The sequence below is a fragment of the Triticum aestivum genome, chromosome 3A (genome assembly GCF_018294505.1).
Source record: "Triticum aestivum cultivar Chinese Spring chromosome 3A, IWGSC CS RefSeq v2.1, whole genome shotgun sequence".
Lineage (NCBI taxonomy): Eukaryota > Viridiplantae > Streptophyta > Magnoliopsida > Poales > Poaceae > Triticum > Triticum aestivum.
In genome coordinates, this window is record NC_057800.1 from 590,235,046 (window position 1) to 590,256,871 (window position 21,826).

At 44.5% G+C, this 21,826-nt stretch overlaps 1 protein-coding gene and 1 long non-coding RNA gene across 3 annotated transcripts; one reads left to right on the forward strand and one right to left on the reverse strand.

Annotated features, from left to right (window-relative positions):
• Nucleotides 1-824: 824 nt before the first annotated feature.
• On the reverse strand, nucleotides 825-3,479 carry LOC123062435 (trans-cinnamate 4-monooxygenase). The gene is made up of 3 exons (XM_044485958.1): nucleotides 2,585-3,479; nucleotides 2,263-2,399; nucleotides 825-1,694 (listed from the first exon to the last, which is right to left on the reverse strand). Exons 1-3 carry the CDS (start codon nucleotides 3,367-3,369, stop codon nucleotides 1,096-1,098), a joined length of 1,521 nt encoding a protein of 506 aa, XP_044341893.1. The 5' UTR covers nucleotides 3,370-3,479; the 3' UTR covers nucleotides 825-1,095.
• A 5,071-nt stretch (nucleotides 3,480-8,550) lies between these two features.
• Nucleotides 8,551-10,471, forward strand: LOC123058721 (uncharacterized). 2 transcript variants are annotated; one of them, XR_006427288.1, is made up of 5 exons: nucleotides 8,551-8,776; nucleotides 8,893-9,057; nucleotides 9,309-9,393; nucleotides 9,657-9,785; nucleotides 9,987-10,471. It is a non-coding gene; the product is annotated as an uncharacterized lncRNA (long non-coding RNA). The 2 variants fall into 2 exon arrangements; XR_006427289.1 differs by lacking the exon at nucleotides 9,309-9,393.
• The last annotated feature ends 11,355 nt before the right edge of the window (nucleotides 10,472-21,826 follow it).

Below are 21,826 nucleotides of genomic sequence, written 5' to 3' on the forward strand. Positions count from 1 at the left end.
AATATTTTTCAAGTATAGATTTTGTTTATTTTTTCTAGACCGCCATGAATGTAACTCAGGATGACTTGAAAGGGGGCGAAGGAGATGGCGAGGAGGATGGAGTCATGGTGGTGGTCGGCAATGCGGCCTAAGAGAAGGCATGAGAGGCGTTGAGGGCAGACGACACCAGAGCAGCGACCTCTCTAGATCCTTCTTATTTTTTCATGAGATGGCTAGACGAGCTGAGAGGCAAGGGGTTATCTACAAACAAGGAGTGGGGTGTGGGGTCTTTTTGCAAAACTGATATAGTTTGTCTTAGATGCGTTGGATGCAAATCGAACAGTTGTAAATGAAGGATGACAGACATACTATCATCATCATCTCATCTTTTTATAGGAGTAGAGATAAAAAAAAGAAATGTGATTCTTTTAAAAAAATGATAGCATAATTCATCTATTTTAGACAGTTTGATTTTAGCAAACCGAATGGTAGATTTGGCACTTAACTTTTCATGACGCCTAGTCTATATAGACAGACTTTATATCCTATCGATCCTAGACCAGATTGGCTTGGTTAAGCACCAAAAGTTTGGTGCAACAACCAATTGGGGAACAAGCAGAAGCAAAAAGGTAGAGTTAGTGGAAACTGAAGCATCACAACCAATGCAACCTATGCCTTCAATAGCTTTGCTTGAACCGAAAGCAATTTGCAATGCAGAAATAGTCAGTACTATGGAATTTTTGAGGAAAACGAAAGGCGTTGCTTCCCATGGCGAGTTTTCCACACAAGTGGTCGTTACAAAATGAGTCCACAAATTTACAAGAAACAAATGGAGGATCATTTCGTTTGTGAAAAAATCATCAATATTTTGAGGATTTAATTTATGGCAGCATCAGGAGTACATCTGATGGAAATCGTCCAGTCTTTTCCTCCCCGTTCGACATTTCTTCAGCTCCTCTGTTCCTTGCGGATAACATTAACGAAACGTGCGTCTACTCTGTGACAGATACTATAATCAAGTATACTTAGGACGAGCGAACAATCATGAAAGTACAACACCGAACCAAAATGCTGGAAGTCCAAACTCCAGAGCACGTACGTCCGGTACGGGACTGCTTAGAACACTCTGGGCTTGGCGACGATGGTGGAGTGCTTGAGGATGTGGAGGCTGAACTGGCCACCCTTCTCAGTCGTGTCAAGCTTGTCCTGGCCGGGCGGCGGCGTGAGCACGAAGTTCTGGACGAGGCGGCCGATGGTGATGCCGAGGATGGGCAGCGCGAGGATGATGCCGGGGCAGCTCCGGCGGCCGACGCCGAAGGGCAGGTACCTGAAGTCGTTGCCGTTGGCCTCCACGTGCTTCTCCTCCTCCAGGAAGCGCTCCGGCCGGAACTCGTCGGGCCGCTTCCACTGCTCGGGGTTGTTGGCGAGGAACCAGGCGTTGACGAGGATCTTGCTCTCGGCGGGGATGTTGTAGCCGGCGAGCTTGGCGTCGTGGAGGTTCATGTGGGGCACCAGCAGCGGGATGGCCATGCGCAGCCGCAGCGTCTCCTTGATCACCGCCTGCAGGTAGGGGAGCTTGTGCGTGTCGGGCTCCGTGATCTGGTGCCCGACGCCCAGCACCGCGTCCATCTCGTCCCGCAGCTTCTGCTGGATCTCCGGGTGGTTCACCAGCTCCGCCAGCCCCCACTCGATCGACCACAGCGTCGTCTCGATCGCTGCATGGTTCACAGGCAACACGTCAGAGATCATTTTCAACAGCCGATCAATTCAACACTCATAGCACGACACAGTTTCACGGACATGGTGGTGCATTGCCGTCGGTCTGACCGTCCTCCACGAGGGCGGCCCCCTGGAAGGGATGGGGCCAAATCCACGAGGGCCAATCGAAGACCACTCTGGGAGAGTGGTGCCTGCTAGCTGTTCCCCGATAGATAGATAATTGGTGGCACTACTGCTGAAGAAGCGACTGGTACAGTACAGGGTTTGGTGCTGGTGCTATTTAGGTTGGTGTAGTAAGTTCCGGAGAAAAAAAGGCCGGTGTAGTTTGGAACGCCGAATTGAGGTTAGGCGAGTATTTTTGACCAGGTGTACAGTGACAACTGACAAATGCCTCTATAGTCCTGGTGCTTCTGGACCAGACACTTCACCAACCTTCTAGGACAGCACTATACTCCAACCACAGATGTGACGCGATGGTACAGTGTTGCTATCTCACAAACGAAAATGCCAATGCAACGCAATCTCTGCCAGAAATAAAAGAAATGAAGAGAAATTTAAGTGTACCTGCGACGTTGATGTTCTCGATGATGTAGAGGACGTTGTCCTCGTTGATCTCCCCCTTCTGCTCCGCCTCCAGGATGTGATCAATGGCGCACTTGAGCCCACCGTTGTCTTCCACGGCCTTGGTGCTCACCAGCTTCCTGCACACACACAAGCAGGCACGCACAAGGGGCCTCAACATATCAGCAAATCTATCATGCCATCCCCATGATTTCTCATGGTTGGCCTTTCGCTTTCAGCCAAATGGCCCAGCTAATCATGGAAAGTTAGGAAGACATGGATCAAGAAAGATGTCTCAATTAATTAAGACTAGTGGAGAGCTTACTTCCTCTCGTCCAGGAAGTAATCCTTGAAGAGCTTGAGGCGGGTCTCCTTGACCTCCTTGCAGAGCCGGAGGTAGCCGCGGAGGAAGGGGCGGAGGACGGGGATGAAGTCGCCGTAGTTGTACTCGAAGCTCTGCGCGAGGCGGCTGCGCTCGCCGTTGAGCGCCCGGAGGCGGAGGAACAGCGGGTCGTCCATGCTCTCGAACCGCCGGTCGAACATGATGCGGTACATGTTGTTGTACATCATGAGCTGCAGGTGGCGGCGGAGCACGACGCCATCGGTGGCGGCCCTGGGGTCGGCGCGGACGTTGTCCACCACGAAGGCCGCCTCGGCCTCCCACCCGGGCCGGTACTGCTGCACCACCTTGTTGGTGAAGAAGGGCACGGTCATGATGCGCCGCATCTTGCGCCAGTGGTCGCCGTACACGGTGAACACCATGTCCTGGCCCTCGCCGGTGAAGATGTCGAACACCACGTTGCGGGTGCGGGACCCGAACTCCACGCCCTGCGTGTGGAGCACCTCGCGGGCCAGCGGCGGGGAGGAGACCACCACCAGGTTGCGCTGGCCCATGCGGAGGAGGAAGACCTCGCCGAACTTGCGCGCCATCGCCGCCAGGTTGCGGTGGTTCAGGTCGTCGCCGACCTGCAGCCAGTTGCCGAAGATGGGCACCGGGAAGGGGCCCGGCGGCAGCCGCAGCTTGCGGCCCCGGATCTTGGACACGACGATGGCGCCCACCACGGCCGCGAGGAGGCCCACGAGGAGCTTCTCCACGAAGACGAAGTCCATGGCGCCGGCCGGGGCGGGAACGGCCCGGGAACTGCTGCCGCTCTGTTGTGTGTTGGCGCTCTGGAACGGTTGCGGTTGGGTTGTTGTGTTTTGTCCCTGGGGGATGACCGTGCCACCGTGCGCTTAAATAAGGACGGGCGCGGCAGAGTTGGAGTAGCCGGCCGCCGTTAGAGTTGACGGCGGCGGGTAGGTAGGGAGGCAGACGGAGTGAGTTTGGTGAGAGGAGAGGAGAGGAGAGGCTCTGCCGTCCTTTCTTGGTCGAGATCACTCCTACTCACTTTCGCCTCTGCCTTCTCCGGTCGGTGTTGACAAGGGAAAAGGTGCGACTCCCGCCGATCCATATTAATTTTATCACAGATTTAATACAACTTTGTACTAAGTCTAATTTAGTGCGGAAGGAGTAGTGCGTATAATTGGTGTAGTCAAAACATTTTCTTTTTTGCGGGGAAGTGGAACTATATAACGCACATATGTTCGACACTTCCTAAAAAATATGAAAAATAGCTACCACGATTATGTACAAACAGACCAATAGGTAATCAAAGTGATTGAATGGTTGAAGTGCAATGATACTTTCAACCCACTAGGAATCAAGCCCTAGTTCAATGTTTTGGCGTTTCACTAATACTCCCTTCACATGTAAATATGAGATGTTTTAAATATTTCAGCATAGACTACATATAAACTGCAATGATCGAACAAACACACTAAGGCCTCCTTTGGTTTGGAGGAATTTCATAAGAATTCTAGAGGATAGAATTCTTATAAGATTTTTTTCTTTAGAGCCCTTTGGTTCGTAGGAATAGATTTCTATTCCTACATAGGATTGGTTCCTATCCTCCACTTCATAGAAAAATAAAAATGAGCCTAGACTCAATGGAAAAATTCCTTTGGTGTCAACCAAATAACATCTCATTTCTTATTTCTACTCATAGGATTTGGGATACATGCCATCTCATTTCCTATAAAATTCCTATTTCTATGATAATCCTATCCTATGAACCAAAAAAGACCTAATTTTTGCCCTAAAAAAGGCCTAATTTTTTCTATATACATTTGTTTTTAAAAAAGGTTAAAACATATTATATTTGTGGAGGAGGGAATACAAAATATTTTTCAGTAAGAAACAACAACGTCGTTAGTAAGACGCCTATGATGGCTTCATCAATCTCGATACCTTGCAACTTTGATTCGGTCGCAAACCAACTTGTGGTTGGATGATTAGGAGGACAGTGATATACTCAGCTCATCGGGGTTTAAATCATGGTTCTCGTTTTTATCCTGAATTTATTTCAGAATTTTCGACGATGCACGTTCAGTGAAAAAAGACGTTCCGTCATAAAATTTTAAAATAATATGAACGTTTGCGTTTGTACTGTGTTAAAAAAATACGATCCGGTCTTCAATGGTAGTGTGTGAGTGCACGTGTGTGATGATGCGAGTGTGTATGTCTACGTTATAATCATTCAATGTTTAAGAAACGATTCGATTAAATAACAAAGAGCAGCACGGACGTAAAACATTGTTTGACTTTGTCCAACAGAGCACGTGCAAAAGAACCACGAGTGGTGACGGCGTTAGGTGAGTCGGGGACCGCGGCCCGCAGGCAGTGTCTGATCTCATGGCGCTCCTGCGCAATGGGTGGTCTGAACTTTGAAGGGTGGGTGTGGCGGGTGCGCAGGCGTGCGCTTGCGTGGAGGCTTCTGCGGCCGCAATGTCTTCGGGGTGTTTGTTGAGCGGAGAGAAAAAACGCAGGATTCGCTGGTGGTGCTCTGGGTAGGTGAGGTTTAGGGAGTTGATTTTTGACCATTTCCCCCGCATGTTTGGTGCATCTATCCTGCAAGCCTTTTTTTGTAACTTTTCTCTACTCCTAATGTCTCAATTGATAGGTCGCGTTTCGGATTTTATTTTTGTCTCACCTTATCCGGTCTTTTTTGATACTTCTTTGGTACTTGCTCCCACCTCCCGCTCAGCCGAGACGGTTTATTTTTGATGGTTTATTTTCGTCATCCTCCCACCTCTGTTGTTTTTCGTCCCTGGGATCGATCCCTCGTGCCCTCGATGCGCTCGATGCGCTTGCCCGCACGAACGTGGTTCCGTCCCTCCCCGCCTCCAGCCTCCTAGCCACCCCTCGTCTCCCCGCCTCCAGCCGCACCCGCCGCCGCACCCCAATCCCCGATCTGGCTCTCCACCTCACGACGACGCCGTTGCCCTCTCCGTCCTCCTCCACAAGACGTCACCATCGCCGCCCCTCCTTCGTGATTCGGCCATGGCCACCACCGACGCCCTCCTCTCCACCGCTGCCGCCAACCCTCAACCTCCATCGATCTCCTCCTAAGGGAGACCTCCACCGTCACCGTTCTTCTTCCTCCCCGACCTCCCGTCGTCGTTCTCCACGGATCTGGCCGTGGCCACAACCGATGCTGTCGGTTCCATGGAGGAGCTCACCTCGGCCTTCTCCACGGATCTGGTTGATCTGAAGGCGGGCGGCGAGGTGGGGCTCACCGAGCGAGGTATCCAGGCGGGGGTCGTCGGTGACGACGATGAAGGCCGGATTGAGGGATCCAGCGACCTAGGCAGGAGCTCCCCGGACCTGAGCGACGGCGGACGGGCGCGTGAGACGGAGTGATCTGGTGCGGCGATGTGAATTCCTTGCAGGTAGAGGCGGGTCTCCATGGCTGGCAGGGAGAGCTCCAAGCCATGGCGGGGCTTTAGTTTTCCCTGGTAGAAAAGAGAGAAAGAGGAAGATTCAGGGAGGAGGAGAGGTAGAGAGAAGAAGGTGCAGGTGCGAGCTTGGGGAAGAGGGAGCCTAACATGTGCGTACATCCATGCTCCTTTTCTTCTTTCAGTTTTAGGTACTTTCCAGCAGGCGTGTACATCCTTGTTCCTTCTCTTCTTTCGATTTTAGCTACTCTCCAGTATTCAATTCTGTCAGCAGTTCTCAAGTAAATGAACCGTAGAGAATCAGCTAGATATTTTACTACTGTAAGCTGTGGAGTACTGAGAATGGCATTTATATTGCTGCAAATGCAATATATGATTTATGCAACAGAGAGGATGCCGCAAGGGGAGAGGAATGGTGCAGTGAGATTGAGGAAGACAGGACACATCGGGACCCGGGAGCTCGAGAAGAGGCTCAATCGATCTCGACAAGAAGTGATCTCCCCTTGGTGACAGTACTAGATGGCCTCTCTAGGCTCCTGTCATAGACCTTGGTATGTGTATATATTTCATTTCTTCAACGGTTTATTGATGCACGAGTAAGCTTGCAAAGCGATCTGGGTATGTGGATAGTTTTCACTTCTTCAACGGTTCATTGATGCAGGAGTAAGCTTGCGACCAAGGTATGTGAATAGATTTCACTTCTTCAACGGTTCATTGATGCACGAGTAAGCTTACGACCTGGGTATGTGGATAGATTTCACTTCTTCAACGGTTCATTGATGCACGAGTAAGCTTGCAAAGCGGCATCCTGCTTATCTAGCTTTCTGTCCACTGTTGTCCATGCAACTGGTAATGACTGTGCAAGAGCCAAGCTTTAATTTTTTTATACATCCCGCCTCTAATCCCTGGCTATTAATTATATATTTAAGCAAACACAAGATGACGAGACATCATTTAATTTTAAGATAATCAATAAATTATTGAAACTAAAATGGTCATATATATGATGGTTTGATCTGTCGGCCTTTTATAATTTTTTTCAGAAGCATAAAAGATATAAGAATCTCATCTCCTTCTGGCGGAACGGCAGAGGGCTTGGCTGCTACCAGGGTGATCCAAAGGGTGTATCTAGGTAGCATGTTTGTGGCCTCTTGCACTAACATGATTAATGGTAGCTTCTATTCCATGACATGATTTTTGCAGCTGTAACAATATGTTTCATGCAAGAGGACATAAATTTGCATCCTATTTTTCTGTCCAGTTAGTTCCAAATTACAAATGTTTGTGCTATCACTGACAATTTGGTGGAAAAAAATGAGTCGTATATACACCCAGTGTAAGCTTTCACATCAGCCGTTGCTCTTGATTGTCTTTGCAAGTCCATAGATATAATTTCTTATGATTTTCCTTTACTCATAGTAAGTACTGAATATTTTGTGCTTCAACCCTTTAGGTGTTAATTTCTATGATGTGGCTAGCAAAGTTGGCAACAGGTACAGTATAACGATCATGATCTGCAGAGGGATATCATCTAGGTGCATAAATCATAATCATTCTGTTTTTATTTGGCAAGCTGGAGCTACCTGGAACTTTCAATTTTGGTGCCAAGATGGATGGATTCAACTGGGTGACCCACTAGTCAGGTATTGTTGTTCAGTTATCCTGAGGGTAATGTGGATATGTTCTATTTGAGATCAAGCTTGGTATTGCTAGAAAATATATATGTGATGTGCACTGAGATTTCAACTATATAATATCAGTGATAAAACACGCCGTTTCCCTTGCTATTCATGATCACTTGAACTAGCTTACCGTTTAATAATATTTCTATCTTGCACCATGAGTGTTGTTCAGTGGCAATATTCGCTCCGCCGAAGGTAATAGTGATGCACCTTTGCTAAGAAGGTTCTTTCCTGTTCAATGCAATGACAAGACGCTGAAACATCATGGTGTCCATGCTAAAGGATAATGATTCACCCCCTGGCTTCTTATTGTTGTATCATCTTGGCAGGGCGTGGCCGCGGCTGCGGCGCGGGCAGCAAGGACGAGCGCCGCAAGGGAGCCGATGGGCGTGGGCGTGAACCGGGGAGAGGAGACCATGGCGGAGGAGATGAGAGAAGGCCACTGTCTTCTTCTCCCCCCTCTCCGACCAGAAACCCCTATCTATCCATCCGACGAGAGAAGACTGCAGGCGGAGGAGAGGAGACGCGGGTGAGGTAAGAGGAGCCAAATCCCCATCATGCTCCTCCCCGCGCGCCGCCGACCCACCAGCGGCATTCTTTCTGGTGTGCTAGGTAACCGAATCCACCTACCCCTACCCGTACCTTTTTGGGGGGATTTTGTTGAACTGTTTTGGGGCTTTTGGTTTGGGGGCGATGTTGACATTATTGTTCGAGGAAGGGGAATGGCTTCTTGTGCGCTCAGTTTGTTGTTGTCTGCAGGGGAAACAAACAACAAGATGGTGGTGCGGGTCTTCGGGTATGGGTCCCTGATCTGGAACCCCGACTTCGATTTCAACGAGAAGATCCTGAGATTCATCAAGGGCTACAAGCGAACGTTTAATCTCGGTATTCTTGGTTGCGCCTAAATGATTTGAAGCAAATCTGAACCTGTAACTGTAGTTCTTGGTCTGAAGATATCACATCTCAACTTTTCTTTCCCCGCAGCTTGCATTGACCATAGAGGCGCACCACAGAATCCATCCAGGACCTGCACCCCTGAATCCGAAGATGAAGAAATATGCGTAAGTTGATTGCATCCATTAATCAAATATCTACAACACATTGTACTGATGTGCTGAAGTTTCGATGATTTCGATTGGTCGCTGACATAACCTCCTATTTCTCCTTTTGTTTATAGGTATTCAACGTGAGGAATTTCATACTTTTGGTGTGGTGCTAGCAAATATAGTGACCAAAGATAGTGATGAGAAAGGGTGGAGCTGAGTATGCCACACATGGATATGATTATTCCCCGTATGTTCTTTTTGGCAATCCACTTCATCACTGACTCATCTGTGTATGGGTGAGCTAACAAGCCTGTATTATGTCTTCCCTCTTTCTTTGTAAGTGAAGGATTTCAGATTGCTGCGCATTATTCAACTGCTATACTTGTGAAAGAGAAATGTGCTAAACTATAGTACTCCTCCGTTGCATGATGAGTTTCAGCGACTCTTATTTTGGGATGGAGGGAGTAGTAAATTACTTTTGTTTTTTTCTTTGTTGATGTGATAATAATTAAGTTTAAAAATATGTCATCTTTTATTTCACTAATAGGGTAGAGCCAAGGTGGCATAAGTGTGTGGCTACGGATTACATCACGGATTATGTGCTACTTTATTAGTTGAAGTCTCTTTGTTCGGTTAGTTCTCTAAAACAGAACCATTTCTCCTGGTGTATATGTTTCTTGGCAACATTTGGTGTAATACTAATCTTCCAGAGATTATTGTAAGAAATAACTATATTTAGTATCTTTATCTCATCAATGGGCTAATTCTATAAAAAGAACTAATAAGGAGATTTCTTAGCAGTACTGTATATGTTTGGAGCAATGAGGTCATTTTATCCTATGTTACTTTCTTTCTCTTGCATTTCCTAATTTTGTTTTCCACTCCATTTTTTCAGGTTCCAAAGTTTGGCCACAACTAGCTTGATTCGGAGACATTTCGTATTAGGAGTTAAACTTTGGTTTGGAGGCATTGAGCTTTGCCAGTAACTAGCTTTGTTACTTGGTATACTTCTGTCAGCATTCAGGTAAACAACTATCTACCACATTGTTTAATCTGTGGTTTACCCGGTGCCAAGTGTACTATATTGCTAGATTTAACTTTAACCTATGTGTTGCTCCGTATGTATCTCGGCATAAATGGTTCATCATACTAGGATGCAATGTAGTGATCTTACTTCTGTTGCTTCTTGGTGAATATAAATTATATTGCGTTTTCATGGAAGCAGGAGCCCCGTAGTTGTGTAGCGGGTCGCGGGAGAGGCAGCCGGTGAGTGCGAGCTGGACGGGAAAGTGATGCCTGCGATGGCGAACCATGCCGGCGGGCAGGGCAGGGTCGACGCTCTAAATGTACTGCCTGACAGCTTGTCTTAGTCTTAATAAAAGTGCATATCTGCAGCATCCTTTCATTTATTTGGCATATCCTACTTTAAAAAATATCCTTGACTCGCATCGATTTCAAATAACTGAAGTATCTTCTCTGCTCATGTTTCCACATAAAGCCCAATCATGTATATGTACTGATGGCAGCATGCATTCCAAGTTAGAGAGGTTCCAATGCTTTCCTTTTTTCACATCCGTGCTTATCTTCTTGTATTGTTTAGCAACGAGATCAATAGTAGCACTTGGCCAGAATATGAATTTTTAGTGCTTCTGAATTTCAATGACAAGCGGTACTGAATTTTAACTAAGTGCTTCTGATATGTCAATGACAAGTGGTACTGAATTCTAACTAAGTGCTTCTGAAATTTCTTGTGATGAATGGGTTTTCTGAGTGTAAGGCCCCGTTCGGTGTCCATCCGCTCCACTGCTCCGCTCCGGGAGCGGACGGAGCTGCAGTGAAAAGTCTTGGAGCGGGTGAAACGATGCTCCGCAGATCCACGGATTTCAAGGAGCCAGCGCATTGCCGAATGGGGCCTAAATATTGATGATTTGGTACAACATACAGGACTGCTATTTTTTGATGTGTTAAGGACTGCTAAGTCTGAATTTTAATGTATCAAATTCGGTAGTACTGAATATATAAATGCTGTTTGTACTCTTTAATGAATCGAACACAAATTGTTGTTTGTATGTCTAATGGCCGAGTCTCTCCTTTATGTTCTGTTGCGCTGAATGCCTGAGCGTCAAGTGTTGGGCAGTTTTCATGTCAAAAAGAAAAGTGGGGGTTGTTTTCACTTGCGCCAATGTTTGGATGGCTGAACTGGGCGCATGTTGCTGTGAATGCAGTCACTGGATCCCAGTCCCGCCTGCCCTGGCTTCCATCGTACGCCTGGGAGCCGGACCAAGAACGTGTGTAAGCCGGTCTATGAAAAGTGGTAAACAGCGAGACCATAGAGTACCAGCATGATAGGTCCATCAATAAATGATGACTGTTCCATGTCAGAAACACTGTACATAAAGCGCCTACCCTATATCAATACGGCTCATTATACCCTTTGATGGCAAATCCCTATAAGGACTGACGATGCAGATAATATGACTATATAGTAGTATGACCCATATTGAATTTTCGAAACTTCTTAGTGCATATTGTTTTGTCTCAATTTCCATAAATTCAATGTGCAAGTTGCATTATTATTGCCCGATCTAAATTACATCTAAGACTTGAACAGTGAGTGATGCCTCCTTTAATGAGTGAATTATATGGGGCGTGCTACGCGTCCGCCGACTGATCTTTTTAACAGATCAGTCGGGTCGCTAGCCAAAATGATGTGTTGCATGGAGCGGCTGAATGCGTCTTCACCATTGCAACACAGACTTTGTTGCAAAATTATTTTATTTTCGCAACACGAGTCTTGTTGCAGCAGCTGTTTTGTCGCAATTTTTTCTTTTTACCTGAGTTTGTTTTGCAATTTTTGCAACTAAGGTCTTGTTGCAGAAAAATTTCTGCAACAGAGATTTTGTTGCAAAACATAAACCGTCATAGTCCATTGCAACACCGCGTCTGTTTCAGAAACATAGCACTTGTTGCAGAAGCGTGTTCGATGAAGGATGGTATGCTCGCCCTCAATTGGACACGTGTCACACAGGGAAGGTGGCGGACGCGGCCACTGCGATCCGCTGGGTGATGGTAAGCATTTCCCAAATTATATAGTGTAGTTGCATCTTCTATTCTGTTTGAGCATGTAGGTGTGTGCTTCCTCGCTTTTACCTTGTAAGTTGTCCTCAATTTGTTGTTTTTGTTTAGGTTTGGATTTTTTTCTTCAACCCGCAAGGCCCGTCCAGTTGTGAGCTATGATGAATTTGTTAAGCGTTGGAGGAGAACATTGCACATCCGAGCTACGCTGAATGTAGTGAGGCAACCATGAATTGGGTATTTCACATGAGGGAGGGGAGAGGAGAGGAACATTTTCATTTTCTTGCTTTCGATGATAATTTCAATTCATAGTTTCTCTACAACACACGAGTGGTATTGGTGGGCTCATGATGAAAGTGGCGCCGGCAAAATCACTAGGCACTGGATGGGGAGGCAGTTGTCACCCTTGTCCCTCGGTGCTAGCCTGCCGTGGCGGCTTCACTCGCTTGCTCCCTGAGAATACGAGTTCATAGGGTCGTGAGTTGCTGCGGATTTGTTTTTATCCCTTTTACAGTATTTTTTATCTATCCCTAACATACTGAGTCATTTTGTAGCTTTGGTTTCCCATATATGCCAGCCTAAATATCCCATGGTCAACATATTTGCATGGTTAGTGGACATTGTCCCTTCATTTTGTATTCAGTGATGGATGAAAATTCTGAAATGGCAATTCTGCTGTATTATTCAATTTGACCTAATATTAAGTTTTTTATATTGCCGATAGAAATAAATTTTTTTCGCCTGATTTAGGAAGTGCACATAGGTAAGTCAGCATATTCTATAGCTCTTTCAGAGGTGAAAGCACATGCATGTTGCCTTCGAAATTGCTATCTCTGAAGCATACGCACATTGCACTAACAACTAGGCGGAGGTTCAGACATCATAGCTGTTAGTGACCGGTCCATTCGACCGTGCGTATAGGGACGGTTTGGGGTGCCAGGATGTCGATGCTCTCAAGTGGGGTGTAGTGGAAGTGGTTGGATCGACGAGTGAAGAGAGAACACAAAAAATTGGAGGAAGACCAGCGACAAGCGAGTTCAACTAAAACATAAATTTCTTGTTAGTTAATCGCAAAGGCACTCCCTTGGAACTAACATGCATCATGACCATACTAATACATTTTATTTGCATTATCACTATATATTCAAGATAATATTAATTTAGCAAATTGCAGAGATTTTTTTGGCTATTTTTTTGTTATGATCTGGTGGAATGGTAAAGAATTAGTTTCTGATTTGTAAAGTGAGTATTCCCTGTTACACATATTAAGACCTTCAACCTGAAGGATTCATGCTAATTGCATATATTGCTTGTGCATGATGGGTACGAGTTGAGGAAGACGTTTTTATTATACTTGCTCAAATATTGTGTCAATGAAGATAAATACAACATTTCTGATATTGTGCGAGAATTTCTTAAGCGCATTAAATAAATCTTAATTTATAACCGATTTTTAGGTAGATCATCGTTTTATATGTATGCATGGCCAAATTGACTTTTTGTTATCGATTTACATTGCAAGTGAAGTGGATTTAAATTATTACTCGATTGTACCCATGCTATCTTTCTTTATATATGAAATTTAACATGCATTATGTTTACGTAATTCCAGCGAAATATTTCAAAAGCCCGTGGCAACGCACGGGCATTATACTAGTAATTAATTGGATGTGTCATGTGTGGATAAATTGACACTGTGAACATGTGTTTTTCTTTGCAGGCAAGTCAAAGATGAAGGTGGTGTGTGTTGTGTCGTCACTGACAAGGTAACTAGGTAAGCACGCGGGTGTGGTTAACATACATCATAGACTCCCTTAGTCCCTTCCATCCTGTTTTGAGAGGATACATTTTTGTATTATTTTTTCCTTTCTTTTGCACTGGATGTTGGCTACTGTTGTTGTTACGTTATCATTCATCCAGGATCGCATGGTTAAATATTTTGCGTAAAATTACATATATACCGCCATGATATATGTGTTATTCCTGTCCTACAAATTACGTGTGAATGGGTGATAAATTAAAGATCGGTAACAACTTTACACAAGGGAGTCGAGAGAAGACAAGCGACGGGAAAACCTATCAGCCGACGGAGTTGAAGGAGTGACCGGAGGCCTATTCGGCACCAGGGGGCGATGAGAACCACCATCAAGATTTTGGTGTAGTTTAATTACTTTTTTCTTCATTAGATAAGTGTAATCTTCAACCACATATTGACAGTGAAGACATATGTCACACATTGTAAACGTCACACAACTCTAATTATGTCCCAAAATGGTCGTCGCCGAGAACTCAAAAGTCATTGGGAGTCTACAATGCATTTGTCACGAGGTTAGTTACCTTTTTGGTGGGTTTGTTCGACGCCAATGGCCGAGCTTGACAAAGTTCTTTGTGTGTGTGTGGGGGGGGGGGGGAGGCACACAAAAAATAATTATTTAAGACCTCTCTCTCAAAAAAATGCACACACGTGCCAATGGGGGGGGGGGGGGGGGGGGCACAGCCCCCGCAGCAATGCATTAAGCTCCGCAGTTGTCTGGCGCTTTAGCCTATCTTGATGGTGGTGATGGTAATGATGATATGAGGTGTGTTTTGGTTATAAGTCGCCTATATCTTTATTTTGTATTCTAGGTGTTTTTTCGACAATGGCAATGGCACAACGATTCAAGTTTGTCTTGCAAGGGATGTGTTCCTAGCCATGCTGCCTTCAACGACCTTAGGTTCTTCCATATTCGAGTGGACATCTTATGCATTTTTTAGGTTAGTCTGAGTTATACATGCTTGGTCTTCTGCATATTATTCACCAAATCTTGGTGGAACATTGAGATGTAAAGATGAAACTAGAGATGACAACTTCGAAGAAACTTGATGTAAGTGGATGTGAAGTTTTTGCACGTGAGCTCAAATCAGCTTGGGTGAACAGTAAAATCAGAAATATTAAAAAAAACTGATTTTTTGGCAAACTTTGACAAATGTTATAAGGGCTTGCAAAGTTTCATATGAAATCACATTTATGGAAGTCGTGGCAAAAAATCGATACTCTGAAAATGCTACTTTCAAAAGCATTTTGGAGCACCGGTTTTGTTTTTTTGCCACGAATTCCACAAATGTGATTTCGTGATGAAATTTTGCAAACTCTTAGAACATTTTTCAAAGTTTTCAATAGAAATTCAGATTTTTTTGAGCATTTTTGAAATGTTTTTTGAGTTACTATTCTCCTGGGACTTTCGGATGTAAGTTTGTTTTTGTTTCAGTTTTATTTGACTGGATGTACTATGTTCAGCTAATCAATTATGAAATCCTGGATTTTTTTTCAAATCTAGAATGTTTAAAAATTCACAAGGAATTAAAAATTTCCTAGAAATTCTTGTGCATGTTAGCTATTTAGCCGGAATTGATCTAGGATTGCTTGAAATATTTGAATGAGTGACTGCGATTGTTTGAATGGAAGTATAAAGGGGCAAAATTGGGAACAAAACAACACCCCAAGATAAATTGACAATACAATTAATTAGGAAATTGGCAGAAGTCCCAATTCAAATAGTAAAGAAAACTCATTTGGAAATGAGAATAATTCAGATGGAATATTTAAAACAAGGTCATAACAAAAATACTGGGAGAAAATAAAAGACCAAAGGCCCCAAATAAATGTCTAATAATTTACAAATATTTCAAAAGGAATTTAGAAAGACATATGTTTTGAAACTAAATTGAAATTCAAATCAAAAAAGAATTTAGAAAGAAAAAAGTAAAGGTTGTCCTCCTCTTGATGGTATGGTTGTCCTTAAATTAATGTGAATGTTGGATTCAACAAAATGCATATAAATACATATTAAGCTCTTGGAGTAGACAACCACTTGAAAATAGGTCACCATTGATGTTTCACTCAAACACGAAGACTAGTTTTCTGAAATAAATTTGATAAAATGTTAGTCCTCTCAATGTGTTTATCATTAATCAACAAAACCAAATAGGGGTATAAGAGATGAACTTCAGGACATTTACGTGTAAGCAATTCTGTATTTGAGTGGGTTGGCGAGGTGATTGATGGGGACTTGAAACTGATCCTTTCCTAAGTAGTTGGTGTGTTTTTACCTTGTCTCAATCATTTGCACATCACATATAGTAATTAACAGCCAGAAGTAGTGTGTATCCACTCCGTACATGTGTGGGTTGGTGTGGTGATTATTAGGGAGTTGGATTTGACAATTTCCCTAGGGTAGTTGGTAACTTTTACCTTGTCTTGATCGTTTTACATGTCACATATTATAAATTAACAACGAAAACTAGTGTTTCTACAATTTGACATTTTTTTTTCTAAATTGGCCATCATGCCCCTGTTTTTAGACACTAACAATTTTTTAAAGTTTCTATGTGCCCCTTCACAAATTTTTGTCATTTTCAATGAGTAAAATTCTAATTTTGTCATGAGACCAGTACATATTTTTCATGCATTTGCCATGACCCATAGATCATTTTTTTAAGTTGCCATGTCACTTGTACTATGTTGTTTTCTAAATTTGCTATCAACTAGGGAACAAAAACAAATGTAAAGTACTTTCTACATTTGCCATGACCTATACAACGAATTCTTAAAAATTTGCCATGTCACTCTGTACTATGTTCTTTTATATAAATTTGTCATAATTTAGTGAACAAAAGTCTACACTAGGATTTTTTTTGGTAATTGTGTACTACTGACATGACCAATTTACTTCAAAATCTACAATCATGGCAAATTTTAGATAACATTTAAAAAAAAGTTGCCACGTGACCTTTTTAGAATTTCTATATATTTTGACCAGATATGGAACTAGTTGATCATGCCTTTTCTTTGTAGCTCCGTCGAGCGATCACATTGTTCTTAAATACGGAGAAGAAACAGTTCCTCTTCATGCATTGTTGGTTGGAGTTGAATGTGCACCCCAAGTGGCTCAATGTCGTTGTCAATTTCGTCTAAGACCACTGCCATGCCCAATGTAAGTGAAGATGGTGATCCAACCAAAGGAGGCTTTGCTCCGGCCAAAAGGATGGCTAGGAATCAGGGGAGAAAGTGTGAGAAGAAGAAAGAGAAGCGAGAAGGGCAATGGCCAAGATAAGGGAGATGTTCTAGGATATCATGACGAAGAAGTAGGAGACATGCGTCAAGTGTAATGACGTGGAGGAGAAAAAAACGGCCGAGAGGTTTGACAAGTTCAACATGGTGCAAGAGAAGATGATCAAGCTTCAAGAGAAGAAGGATGAGCTCGCGATCGCTTTGGAGGACATCAAGATGTTGACCATGAAGATCTCGGACTTGGATCCCGATGCGGCGAAGATCCCGCAAGCCTACCGTGTTAGGATGTTAAAGCGCTTGGCGGTCGATTTGGGCTAGCCGGCAGTACAGTGAAGAATTGTACACGAACACCCGGCTTGGGAAACAATAAAACATGGTTTTTGCACGGCAATCAGACTAGCAACTTTTGGGATCAACCGCATGTACAATACTTATGAACATCCAGCGCGTTTTGGCTGTGATTGCATATCTTCACATTGTACTATATTGATCATATATGCATGTCAAATGAAAGAGGCCAAGCCCGGGACGGACATTTGACGCACCAGGTTAGATGGCCGGCTCTGCTACCGTTGTCCGCGGACACGTCCGACCGTGTCCGTAGATGTTTGGGTGTTTGTTTCAATGGACGGGTTGCAGACACCCTAATGCACTAGTTCTATCTTCTCTCCCCCACTCTTCCATATACCATGGCTCTGCTTCCTTCACATCACCATTCACCCATGGCAAAGTTCATCCCTTTACCTCAAAATTAGATGGCAAATCTGCAAGATTTTAGATGGTAAATCACCACTACCTTCATAATATCTTCAACATTATCTTTTTTTTTTGCCATGGCAAATCTCTAAAATTGCATCTAGATCTGAGGCGAGAGAAGAAGGGTCGCGCTGGGTCTGACCTAGAGCGAACGTTTTCTCCCTCGGGTTTGTTCGCTTGCAACTTTGCCTCGTCTCTGTCCACGCAGCCGTTGGTTTCCTTTCCGAGTTGCGGCACGCGCGCATGGACCTGTACATGGAAACACATAAACACTGTTGGCGGTGCGTCGTGCCGTGCCGTTCCCTGCTTCTCTGCCGCGGCAGCGAGGGATCATCGAAGCACGCGTGCAGCTGAGTTGTGGAGCACGGCATGACGCATCACCGGCTACCCTACCTTTTCGTGACCCTCCCAATGCCCACGCCTGAAGCAGTGGCCCGACGCAGGCGGGTAGGCAGGCGCACGCAGACCGAGGCGATCCCCAGCGGGCAGCGGTACGCCACATGGCACGAGCGCGCCGCGCCAAGTAGCAGAGCCGCCGGCCACGAAGGTCTCTTTCTGCAGTTTAATTCGCTCGCCGCCGTCGTCTGTGTTTGCAGCCACACACACGTCTTCTCTCTGGCCCGTTTCGAGACCCTTTGCATGTCGTACGTCGTGTGGCCGGCAAGCCGTCGTTGGTCTTGTGAATGAGCCAGCCACTCTCACAGTCCGAGCTGGTTCTGTTTGTGTCATTGTGTGGTCGTTGCTACTACCATGATTTATGTAGATCATGACTGATCTCTTCCGGACTTTGACGTCGGGCACGTCGATGCTTGCGTAAGTTGATATTGGAGCAACTCGAGCAGACTGTTTTGGAGCATAGCCCGTAAATTTGAAAGTCACGGAGACGATGCACAAACTCATAGTCGTCATAATCTGAACTCCACAATCCACGGACCCATCAATCGATGTCTTTGTTCTTTCCTCACAAGAAGAAATTGCGATGCACTATCACATTGCGTTGAACATTACATTCATTACATTGACATTGCGATTCCTGTCAACGGAACTTACTTTCAACATCACCTAACCAAAATTGAAATTGACTAGATCGACGAAACACTATTTTATTTCGCCGGCTTCCTCCTAGTGGAAGTGACCTCACAGTAGGGGGTCACTTCGTCTACTTCCACTTGCGATTTGACGCGATCTACGTACCACTGGGCTTCTTGAACGCAGGCGACGGCCACAACTTTGTAGTTCTCCGTGACAGTGACTTCTATTTCTGCCATGGCGGCTTGGTACTGGCAGGTCTGATGATTGATTCAGCCTCCCAGAGCGCTTTGGCACGGCTCCTCTCAGATCTCGCCGAGGAAGGGTCCATAAGAAGGGCCCGAACGTGACATGGCTCTAGAAAGGTGGGCGCGGAGTAAAGATAGTGGGCGGAGAGGAGGATGGCTAAGTGTGGCGGTGACGAGGATACTACGGTTTGTGTGTGCGCTCCGGCAGGACAAGGGGCCCAAAAAGGGCGCGCTCCAATGAAAAATATCACATGCAGACATGAAACAAATTCAGTGCGGATGGGACACATGTCGGCCATTAATGGATGTGTTTCTCCCCTGGAAATCACAGTTGCGGGATTGGTACGGACGACCGCACCATTCAAAAAGAGAAGAGAATAGACATAGGTTCCGCCCGCACTGGCGCTTGAGTTTGGAGCGTGATCCAAAACGACGCCCCAGTGTACGACCCACTATTTGAACCGCGCTCCATAACTTTCGTCAAAAGCCGTTTGGCGACTCTGTTATACCCTTTTTGGGCTCTGAACTTCATATTAATGGTTATTATGGAGTTCGAGCCTATTTTGGCAACACTGTTAGAGTTGCTTTTAGACTATTGGATCAATGGAAGATTTTTCTCATATAGAGATAATAATTTGTTTAAGATAAATCCATTTTAATCCATATAGTATGGTTTCAGGGTCTGTTTTGTACCCTGGATATGAAACCAGCCATATTACACCCCCCAAACTTCCTAAAATTTCAACTGTAGCTTGGTTTTAGATAGTGGTTTCACATTGTGGTGTTCCGTACAAAAACTATACATGTAAGAAATAACATGAATTTATAACGTGCAAAACTTTGTATCGACTATGATTATTTGTGTCATGTCCACACATAACTAGAGATAATTTTTTTTTGTTATATTTGGTTGCATTTTTATAGACCGCCATCCCCCATGTTTCAAAATTTCCAATCTTTTTATGAAACATAAAAAATGCCTAACCACACTAAATATTTTGGTTAGAGTTGTAGAGTGGCTTTGTATTTTGAAGTTCTTCTACAAACTGAGACGATTCATGGGTACACATAAACCTATAAAGTAATAAAAGAATCATTAGCGAATATGTCACATATGTTCCATACAAAAGAAACATGGATCTCTCTTATCATTTTTGGACATGGCTTTCTTTAATGTATTCTTATGGGTTATTGTTTGTAGCATTCTATACATCAGTGATATCTCTTCGTTTCCACATCGTGGCATGCATAAAGCTCCAAGTATTACGATTTTTTTTGCAGAACTCGGCCTAAAATAGAAAACAAGACAAACACTGGTAAACTAAAAAATTATACAAATCCATGTACAAAAGAATCTTGGGCGGTTCCCCCTTTCCCAATCATTTTCTAGTATTGTGAGAGTTGTGCCAAAAAAGGCGGTCCAACACCTCCTTTTTGCCAATAATTTTTTGTGATCATCATAAATTACCCAAACCCCTCACCCCTTTATATAGGGGGGTCGCCTCGCCGATAGGGGTGGAAACGAATCGAATGCAGATCGGATAACGCTCTTACCACTTCCATTTTTATAGTTTCAAAACGAATACAAATGCAAATAGATGTTATCGGATACGGATGTGGTTCGGATGTTATACGAATACGGATACATATCATATGTTTTCTTGATTCGGAACGGATACGAATAATAGCGACATATTGCTTAAGTATATTAGTTAATAGTTATGTGACATGAAATAATCAACTTGTGACATACAATAAGTCAACGATAAATAGGTTTATGAATAAATACTATTGTAATGCATAATAATTTTTAAGCTTAATCATAATAAGAGGCTAGAATTTGAAAAATACCTTCCATAATTTTATTCGGATACAAATATATCCATTTTCATATCCATATTTGTGTCAAAATTTCATACCATATTTTATTTTTTATTTGTTAAATAAATTGAGGTACGAATAATTTTCATTTTCATTTTGGTTCAGATGCGGATGTTTCAGATACAAATAGGCATTTTCTCGAATAGGAATATCGGATATTTTGGATTATCCGCTACCACTTCCCACCCCTGCTCATCAACTCTACCCCAATACCTCCTTCAATACATTCTTTTAAGAAAAGGAGGATGACCCCCGGCCTCTGCATCTGGGGGATGCATACGACCACTTTATTAATTATTCTCACAAAACCTTACAAAGTAATACCATAGTAAGACTAAAGCCGTCGTCTAAGCAACAAACTGTCGCTACACCTATCCAGTTGATGAAGGGGCGTAGATAGCCTGGGCCTAATACCAAACAGATATCGCAGCCAAACCTAACATCTAAAGACCTGAGGACCCATCCAGGACACCTACCGGGCATGGGTCTCGCCGGTCCGGCGTGCTCTCAGAGGCCGCCGCCGCCAACTGCCACCGCTCCATCTTCATAACTGTACTGATGCATCAACCTTGCTCGGTCTAGCTATCGTCGACGCCATCACGACGCCCAACGGCACCCCCTCCCTGCGCGCAAACAGTTGTGCACGTCGCGGTCGCCACTGATACACCTCAGCACCATGCTGCCAAGTACCACCAGCCGACATAACTTGAAGTCTTTGGAAGATCTGTCGTGCGTAGCACCTGCCGACCAGGCATGACAAAGCGTAGCACCTGTCGGTCAGGCATGACTTAACATCTCCACCAAAGCTCCGTGCAAGACGAAGCCGCTCCACCTCCTACCTCTGACTTCCAGCGCTGCTCCACAAACGATGCTCCCAAAAAAGAAACGACAACGCAGTGCCGCCATCGTCCGATCTAGAACACCAGATCCTAGGGTTTCCCCCAGAGCAGCACGAGTGGGTCAACAGTAGTTACACGATGATGCCTCCATCAAGGTAACGGCGTAGAACGCCGCCATTGCTTGCCA

Coding starts and splice junctions, on each gene's coding strand:
- LOC123062435 (XM_044485958.1), bottom strand. CDS start 3,369: ATGGACTTCGTCTTCGTGGAGAAGCTCCTCGTGGGCCTCCTCGCGGCC. Junction 2,400..2,584: donor TACTTCCTGGACGAGAGGAA/GTAAGCTCTCCA, acceptor GTGTGTGTGCAG/GAAGCTGGTGAGCACCAAGG. Junction 1,695..2,262: donor CGAGAACATCAACGTCGCAG/GTACACTTAAAT, acceptor TGAACCATGCAG/CGATCGAGACGACGCTGTGG.